At 46.0% G+C, this 9,617-nt stretch overlaps 1 protein-coding gene across 1 annotated transcript; it reads left to right on the top strand.

The window, feature by feature from the left end:
• The first annotated feature begins 2,643 nt into the window (after window positions 1-2,643).
• Window positions 2,644-8,698, top strand: RPS10 (ribosomal protein S10). Its single transcript, XM_016223712.2, has 6 exons — window positions 2,644-2,717; window positions 3,462-3,611; window positions 3,839-4,010; window positions 5,672-5,749; window positions 7,756-7,811; window positions 8,609-8,698. Exons 2-6 carry the CDS (start codon window positions 3,462-3,464, stop codon window positions 8,648-8,650), a joined length of 498 nt encoding a protein of 165 aa, XP_016079198.1. The 5' UTR covers window positions 2,644-2,717; the 3' UTR covers window positions 8,651-8,698.
• Window positions 8,699-9,617: the final 919 nt, after the last annotated feature.

Genomic DNA, 9,617 nt, shown 5'->3' with positions numbered 1-9,617 from the left:
TGTGGTTCTCTCTTTAACAGTGTTCTCAACGATAGCTGCCCAATACCCATGTCCACCCACAGACATACAAAAAAATGACCTGCGTGGCTCAGTAGCTGAGCATCTACCTGTGAACCAGGAGGTCACAGTTTGATTCCCAGTCAGGGCACATGCCCGGGTTGCCGGCTAGATCCGCAGTAGGGGGGGTGCAGGAGGCAGCCGATCAATGACTCTCTCATCATTGATGTTTCTCTCTCTCTCCCTTCCCCTCTCTGAAATCAATAAGGACATTTTTTAAAAATTAAGTCACATAAAGACTTTGAATATTTTTGTAAGTGAACTGGGGAATCAGTAGGGGATTTCAAGCCCGGGAATGACATGGTCTGATGTTGTAGCAGGATTACCTGGCCACCGAAAGGAAGGTTCAGTAGACTGCATTACGGTGTTGCTGGTGGGAAGTCACACCCGTCTTTTCTGACTGGCTGCTTTTAAGATCTCTTTGTCTCTGATGTCCTGCAACTTGGGACTTGATGAGAGCAATGAATCTGGTGTGTTGTCTTCCAATAATTCTGGAAAATATTCTGACTGTCTCTTTGCTACACTCTCTATTATTTCCTTATGAGATTTCTCCTAGGCATTTATTAGACTTTCTCACCCTGTTCTTCATACCTCTTATCCTGTCTTTCAAACATTCCCTCTCTTTTAATCTCTGGACTGCACTGTGAATGTCTGTTTTAAAATTTATGTCTTCTATTTCACCGATTTTTTTCTCTTTAAGTGTGTCAATTCTATTGTTTATTCTCTTTAAAGTTTCAATCATTTTAGTTTTCACTTCTAGAAGTTTTACAGCATTTTTTTCAAATATGTTTGACTAGTCCTTAGATTATGCTGTTTCTTTTCCATATATTCAAGCTTCTTCTTTTTTAAGTTTCTGTAAACATGTTATGAATATTTTTTTAAATTGCGGTAAAATATACATAACATAAAGTTTACTATCCTAACCACTTGTAAGTGTATGGGTCAGTAGTGTTAAGTAATTCACATTGCTCTGCACCCAATCTCCAGAACTCTTTCCATCTTGCAAAACTAAGGAGTACCTATTTTTGAACAATAAAACCACAAAAATGCTTGAAAAAATTATAGGTACCCTGGCCAGGTGGTTCAGTTGTTTGTGGGTTCGATCCCCTGTCCGGGCTCGAACAGGAGGGAACTGATAGATATTTCTCTCTCACATCCATGTTTCTCTCTCTCTCTGGCTCTCACTCTCCCTTCTTCTCTCTCTAAAACAAAAACAAACAATAAAAAACATATCCCTTGGTGAGATTTTTAAAATCAAAATAAAAAACTATAGGTGGATATTTATATAATCATGAGGTGTGGAGTGACTTTTTAAGCATTTGTACCAAAGTCTGAAACCATAAAGATTTGGATATAAAGAAATGTAAAACTTCTTTTAAATACCATGAAAATCAAGACAAATTAAAAAACTGGGGAAAATTCTTTTTCTTTTCTAGATAGTTTTTATTGATTTTAAAGAGAAAGGAAGGGAGAGGGAAAGAGAGAGAGAAACATTGATGTGAGAGAGAAATATCATTCAGCTGCCATCCTGAAACCCGGACACGTGCCCTGACTGGGGATAGAACCAGTGACCCTCGTTGCATGGAGTGATGTTCAACCAACGGAGGGAGCCACACCAGCCAGGGCCGGGGGATATTCCTGAAAAATATGTGACAAAGGGCTAATAACTTTAATACGTAAAGAGTGAATTCAAATCAACAGGAAAAAACTCGCAGTAAGAAAACAGGTAATGGAAATGAACACTTTAAAGAAAAAGAAAAAATGTTTAATCGCAGAAGTAACCAAGTGAAACAAATTAAGACCAATGAGATTAGCATGTACTTTTTTACTCAACTACATTTCCAGGAATTTATCCTAAGTAAAATATTGGGCAAGGGTGCAGATGTGTGTGGCATTGTTACTTACAGTAGTGAAGGATTTAATATATGTCCAACCATAAAGTGAAGAAAAAAAAATATATACATATATATACACATTTGCTTGGGTGTATACAAGTTTGGAAGAATATATACCAAAATGTTAACAGTGATTATCTTTGGTTGCTAGGATTGTTTTTAGCCTTTTATTATTATTACTTTGTTTTGTTTGTTTGTTTTTTAATATGTCTTTATTGACTTCGAGAGAGGGAGAGGGAGAGAGAAACATCAATGATGAGTCACTGAGCGGCTGCCTCCCGCGCGCCCCCTGCTGGGGATGGAGCGGGTGCGGCGTGTGCCCGGCCCCGCGGCTCCGCGATCTCCCGGCGCCTGCACAGGCCGCTGCTCAGCCGCTGAGCGGGCGGCCTTGTTACTGCTTCGTATGTTCTCTGCTTTCCCGCTCAAAGCGCGTGTATTACTTGCATAATATTAAGTTAAATTATTGCTGAGGATAAAGAAGTAGCGTGTTTCTAAAGAGCCTGCCCAAGCATAACAGTGGCCATTTACCCACAGACCGCGGAGGCTCGGCAGCTCCCGGCGGCGCTTCCCACGTGCAGGCGTCCATAGGGGGTCAGAGTGCCGGGCAGCCCGCAGCCGCCAGTCTCCCAGGCACCGCCGCGGCCACCCCAGGCCGTGCGCGGGTCCTGACGGGGGGCGGGGCACGCCAGCCCGGAAGGGACGCCGCGCCGCGCTGCGCATGCCCCTTCCTTTCTAGCTCCGGCCCCGGACGCTTCAGCTGTCGCGGTGAGTGCCAGAGGTGTACGGCTTCTATCGGCCTCCATCCTGGCCTTCTCGCTGCCGTAGTCGCTGCGCTTCTCCGTGATTGGGGTGGGGGGGCCCCTCTCCTTCTGCCCGCTCGCCCATTTCTAAGCCGTGAGAGGCGAGGGGCGCACTTTGGGGGGTAGCGGGACGCTGTTGACGAAAATAGGCGTCCGGATGGCGGAGGGCCGGGGAGGGGAGGATGAAGCCCTGGCGTGGCGGGGTCTGTGGGCGAGGCTGGGGGACTGCACCCCGCTTGCACGCTTTTCCTTTGGGGAAGAACTCCCCTCACCCCCGGTTGCCTCCTTGCTTGGCCCTGGGACTAGTTTGGGGGAAGAGTGGTAAGCAGTGAGGATGCGAAGGCCTTAACTGTTTGGTTGGGGGTCAACGGTCTGTCATGAATAAAAGACTCTTCTGCGCCCATCTGCACTTTGGTACAGTTATTGGTGCCCCCCGTTATTCCTTTTTGGTTGTGAGTGGACGTTTGAAGCGAATGTGTACCCCCGTTTTGTTTTAGTGCCTGAAGTGTTTTCGGGGTGGAGGTGGGAGCTGGTAACTGGTGGGTTTCCGCCTAGAGTTTGAATTCCTCCTTCCTGCATGGTTTCTGTGTTTGAGGTTTCAACCCACTGGACAGTGATTTCGTGTGGTCGTTGGAGGGTCTTGAACTCGGGCCCTGAACCCTGGGCACATTGCTCAGAAGTGCTCTTGGTGACCGCTTTCTTCTCGCAGATGTTGATGCCCAAGAAGAACCGGATTGCCATTTACGAACTCCTTTTTAAGGAGGGAGTGATGGTGGCCAAGAAGGATGTGCACATGCCTAAACACCCCGAGCTGGCAGACAAGAACGTGCCCAATCTTCACGTCATGAAGGCCATGCAGGTAGCCTGGCACTGCTGGAGTGGGGTGCAGATGGAGGGGTTTTCCACTGCTGTTCAAGGCAAATTCCAAGGAGAGGTCAGGACAGCCCGAGCTTCCTGCTGCCTTGAAGGGCTGTGAGGTAGATACATCCTGAAAACTTGTCTGCTGCGCAGTCAAGCTTCCCTTGGCACCGCGTTTCTAGTTTCAGGACTCGAGTTATGTCTCAACGGTATTTTTCTGTTTTACAGTCTCTCAAATCACGAGGCTACGTGAAGGAACAGTTTGCCTGGAGACATTTCTACTGGTACCTTACCAACGAGGGCATCCAGTATCTCCGGGACTACCTCCACCTGCCCCCTGAGATTGTGCCAGCCACTTTGCGCCGCAGCCGTCCCGAGACTGGCAGGCCAAGGCCCAAAGGTATGGTGCCCAAATAAGTGCCTCCAATGGCCTGTTCTGCACCTGCTCTTTCTGGGAGCAGGTATAAATGAAACCGTGGGGTTTTGTGTGTGGGAAGGAAGTGGACTTACAATACACCTTTGGTGTCAGTTGTAGAGGGACTCTAGCATACAGGGCCTTGGGTCATATTCTGGAACCTTTGTTCCCTACCATGGGACTTGGAATGGAACTGGACCCGGGCCCTCAGGTTATCCCGGAAAGTGGCATTAAAACACAGAGTATTAGTCTGGTCAGGTATGTGTAGTAGAGCCTTGAGTAACTTTTTCAGGAAAATCACTGGTATGCATGATATGCTTCTGTATGTAGATGTTGGGCAGATTATCTGCTGGCTCACAGCTGTTTTTGTATCCCAGTTGTCATTTCCTTAGGTTCTGAAAAAACTTGTCACAAGAACCTTTGTAGGAGGAGCAGTTTGTGGGCTTGGGTGATGAGGTGGGATGCAGAGATTCCTATATACAGATGATCGGCCTGTTCAGTTTCCCCTGAAGAGAAACTTCATGGAACTTAGGAATCTACTTTTTATGAATGCTCCCTGGGGGATTCTGGTGGTTGAGTAGGGTTGTGTATCTCTAGAGCAGAAGTTGCCCACTGCATCTCGGAGTCACTTGTGAGGGAATACCATTGTCTCTCTGTACCCCCACAGACTCTTGATTTAGTAGGCCTATGTGGGACCTGGATTTATTTTAGCCACTCCAGGTTCGATTTTATCTCTTCTACATTAAAAAAAGAATGGTTTGCCCTGGCAGGTGTGACTCAGTGGTTAGAGTTTCGACCCTCGCACTGAAGGGTCGTGGGTACAATTACCGGTCAAGGGCACATACCTGGGTTGCAGGCTTGATCCCCAGCCCCAGTTGGGGCGCATGCAGGAAGCAGCCAGTGGATGTGTCTCTCTCACATCGATGTTTCTCTCTGTCTCCCTTCCCCTCCCTCCCTTCTACCCTCTCAAAATCAGTGGAAAAAATATTTCCTCCAGTGAGGATTAACAAAACAACAAAAAAATGGTTTGTATTTTACCATATGGACTCTAGGTAAGGTCCAGGGTAACTGGTAGAGAATACTAGATTAAACTTCCAGTATTTTTGAGACTGTTTTTAAGGTATCTCTTAAAATCTTTCTTAATGTATCCACAGCCTGAAGGAATATGTGGAGAAGTGGGGGGGGTGGGGGGTGCACTGAAGAATTCTTGATGGCCTCTATATACTTACTGTTGGAGGTGGGGCTTTGTCAGTGATGCCTCCTTTATACAGGAAGTTTTCCACTTCAGAGCTGGATCAGGTTCAAAATTTTGGCTATTGAAATGTTTGTAGAAATAGCTGAATTTGCCAAGTAATTGGAAAATGTGCGTTCATATTGAGGAATACAGTAGAAGAAAGCAATCCTTCTGCAGATGTGTGGCATCTTAATTAAGATGCGAGTTTTCCCAGGCCTTCAAGGAGCCAAAATGTCAGTGACGGCAAGTTTCTAGCTGACAGTTCAGGATGTAGGAGTTCCTGTTCCCACTAAGCCTTTACAGTAACTAAGTTGTTCTCCAGTGAGACTAGGAGCCATTCTAGTTTTCTTGGCCTGAAAGGAACAGAGTTCCCATGTTGCCCCATGTTCACAGTGTGGTTTACTTTGTGTAGGTCTGGAGGGTGAGCGACCTGCAAGACTCACACGAGGAGAAGCCGACAGAGACACCTACAGACGGAGCGCTGTGCCCCGTGAGTACTATGTAGTCTGTGTGGGGGTGTGGGGGTAGAATCTCTGGTTTCTGGGTCAGCCCTGGCTGGGGCTCAGCCCTTGAAGAGACCAGAGTCACCAGAAAGATCCTTGGTTTCATTTTGCAGTCTCTAGCTGGGGTCCTTTGTGCTTCTTGCCTCATGAAGGGGTTTGACGAATGGCGTTTGGGAGGAACGTGCTCTGAGCTAGGGACAGACTTTAGTTGAAGACATTTAACTAGAGCAAAACTGAAAACTTTCAGAAAACCAACATGGTTTTATTTTGCGGTTGTGTTCCTGTATTGTACATTCCTTGAGGGTAGGCTCCACTCAAATTACCTCTATTGTTTTCTTATTGCAAAAATAGTGTAAAATCTTGTTTTAGATAGCAAATGTTCGCATTGACTTGGAACAACAGATACTTGTTCATTTGGCAAATATATATTGAGTGCGTGTGTTGTGCTAGGCACTGTCCTAGTTGCTGGGAGACAGTAGTGTACATAACACAAAAGGCCCTTCTCTCGTTGAACTTGCATTTTAGTGATAGGAAATGGATAAGCAAAAATAAGTAATACAACATATCCAATGATGTGGGTGCTATAGGGTATGTGTTGTGTGTGTAATTTTCAGTGGATTTTCAGGGAAAGTCTTGCAGAAGTAAGATTTAAGCAAACACCTGAAGGAGGTGAAGAGGAGCCAGCCAGTGGCTATCTGGGGAAAGCATTTCAGGTGAAGGTTCTCTGGAAGATAGTCGGGAAAATGGATGAGGTGTAGGCCATGGGAGGACTTCGGGTTTTGCTCTTGGGTAGGTATGGGGAGCCATTGGTGTTTGCAGAGGAGTGATAAGAAGAGTCACTCTGTCTTTGTTGCAGAAACAGAAAATTGTGTTATAAAAGCAAGGTATAAAAGGGAATTTTTACTGACTTTTGTCACTTTTATCTCCCTCTTGTCATGGTTTCTAATTCTTTGTATGTGAAATAGACATGAACACTTGATCTGAATATCTTACAGGATAGTAATGAATTCTTCTGGCAAACATGCTCTCCGTTTAGATAACGTTAGCAGTTTCTCTTATTAGACGTGTCACATGGGAAATCAGTCAAGGAATGGTTCTATAGGGGATGTGACAGTTGGGATTGAGCCTCAGGGTGGGTACTCAGGTTTAGAGGGAGTGAGCAATTCAGGCAAGAGTTCAGCATGAACAAAGGTACAGCGATGGGGAAGACACTGGCTTACTGGTCACAGGGGCAGGGGAGTGAGCAGACGGGTCTGAGGTAGATGTGGTCTGAAATGGGCCAAAGGGAGACCCTGATTTAAACAAGATTTACTGAAATCATACTCACTGTTAACCCTGCCCCACCCCTGCAGTGTGAATCATAAAATTTCCTAGTGGCCACACTTAAAGCAAATGGAAATAGTTAACATGAATGTTAATTTTTTTAAATTTATCTTCATTGTTGAAAATATTACAGATGTCCCCTCTTTTCCCTCATTGACCTCCCCCCACCCTGCTAAATGTTAATTTTTCAAGCCATATAAACATCAATGAGATATTTTGCATTCTCTTAAGTCTTGAAGTCTGATATGTATTGTACACGCCCCTCAGTTTGGACTAGTGGCTGCTGGACAGGACAGGGCCGCATGAGATCTTTTATCCTGCTGCTTTCCCATGGTCATTATAGAGTTGCTTTTTGCTTCTGTGGGTCATTGTGTCCTTTACTTTTCAGTTCTTCCTTCATTGAGCTCCTTTTGTAAGCCAGGTGCTGATCTGAAACATGTAGGTGATTCAGTGATGGGAAGTGACAGGGCAGCCTTCCTGGAGGAGGCAGTAGTTTGGGTTGTGAGTTTTGAAGAATGACTTAGAAAGGCTGCCCTAGGAGAGGGAGGAGGCAAAGGTGGCTCATGGGGTCTGTTTGCTGACATGGCTTTCCCCACAAGATTGGGTTGGATGACTTACATGCCGTAGATTGGACCATGTGATGAATCTAAACTGGTGTTTCTCATTCTAGCTGGTGCTGACAAGAAAGCCGAGGCCGGGGCTGGGTCAGCAACGGAATTCCAGTTTGTGAGTATTCCTTCCTCTGTTCACTCTCCGTAAACAGTCACTGTTCTGGCTTCAGCCCTGTGGGTCTGCAAGTTGTAGGGATATAGTATAGTGTGGTGGGTCTCACCCCTCATCCCCCCCCCCCCCAAAACCACAAATTCCAAATAAGTTTTTTACATTAAGACAATGTGTAAACTTTACTGAAATGAGTCTCACAAATCAATACTACCTGTAGCATAGTGGTCTTTTCTATTTCTTTAATAATGATTGTAATTCTTTTAATTAGTTTCATGAACCAAAACGTAAGGTTGAGAATCTGTCACTGGATATTGAGTAGGCTCTAAAACCGAGATGGACTGGAATCAGATCCTCTGTTTTCCTTCAGATGGTGTGATCTGTGTCCCAGTTGCCTCACTTATAAAATAGAGGTGATGATTGTAGCTGTCTCGAGATCATTCTGAGATTAGTTAATCCAGGTCAGGTGCTTGCATGGGGGCTGGGCTATCAATGCTGGGACGGCAGCTGTCCTGTGGCAGGTATTCACAGCACAGTGGAAAGGGGTGTGTGTGGCAGACACAAGATCTTCTCCTGTGCTAAGCGCTTCCATTTCTGTGTATGTGAGCACACTCCTGAGTGTGTGTCCATACTCTCACTTTACAAATGAGGAAACAGGCCTGAAAGGTGAGTGGCCCTACAGCCAGTAAGGCAAGGCTAGGATTTCTGACCTGTACTCTCTGAGAGGGGCCTCACCAGTGACAAAGAGGCCTGCTGTCCCCTGGCTTACTGCTAATGCTAATGTCATGTGCTTTCTCTTGCAGAGAGGCGGATTTGGTCGTGGACGTGGTCAACCACCTCAGTAAAGTTGGAGGGATTATTTTGTGTTGAATAAACTTGTGGTCATAAAATAATGTCGTGTGCCCCTGTTTTATTTGCATTATAGAGCTTGAACTGGAATGGTCTAAGGGTCAGAATGTAAATGGGGCAAGACTGGATTGGTTTTGGGAGTTGCCTAATCCAGAGTGACATCACATGTTGTTTTGACTTGGGCTCTCTTTGCAGAGTCATGTCCAGTGTGGTTACCATTCTGGGAGGCGGTTGGAAAGCTGAGCATCTTTACCAGACCGACCATGCTGGCTCAGATCCGTGTGGTGGGAAGCTGCTATTTTGTTGGTCTTGGAACTGAGATTCTGTGCCTATTTGGGAATATCCGAGAGGTGCTGGGGAGGTAGGGTGTAAGAAAAAACCAGTGGAACACTTCTAAAATCCTTCACAGACTAACTTAAGGGGGAGAAACTGCAGGAATGGTATTTAGACCTACAGTTGACTAGTCTCAACCTTAAAGGTTTGGGCTTTACAAAAACAAAGGAGGAAACTATTAGCTGAAAAAGCATCTGAAAGGGACTGCCCGGCCAGCTGAAGACCTGGGATCTTTGTCATTCCATAATCAGTAAACATTGGACAGTTGGAGTTTCTGTCCTGGGGCTTCTTGGAAAAGGGAGGTGCGTTGTCCAGTTTTCCTGGAGCTTTGTAAGAGAATAAGTTAATGGGTAAGAGCAGGGTGTCCCTTGGGGCCAAGTGGGATTTTGGTGCAGGTATCAGGATTTGATGGAGCCCTGGCCAGGTGGTACAGTTGGAGCATCACCTGGATACACCAAGGTGGTAGGCTCGCTCCCCAGTCAGGGCGCATACAAGCATCAACCAGTGAATGCAGAAATAAGTGGGACAGCCCTGGCCAGTGTGGCTCGGGTTGGAGTGAGCCTACGCACTGGAGGGTCTGTTTCGATTCCTGGTCAAGGGCATGAACCTGGGTTGCAGATTCAATTCCTA

The sequence above is a fragment of the Miniopterus natalensis genome, chromosome 5 (assembly GCF_054644295.1).
Source record: "Miniopterus natalensis isolate mMinNat1 chromosome 5, mMinNat1.hap1, whole genome shotgun sequence".
Taxonomy (NCBI): Eukaryota; Metazoa; Chordata; class Mammalia; order Chiroptera; family Miniopteridae; genus Miniopterus; species Miniopterus natalensis.
This window is presented reverse-complemented; position numbering and strand designations above follow the sequence as displayed.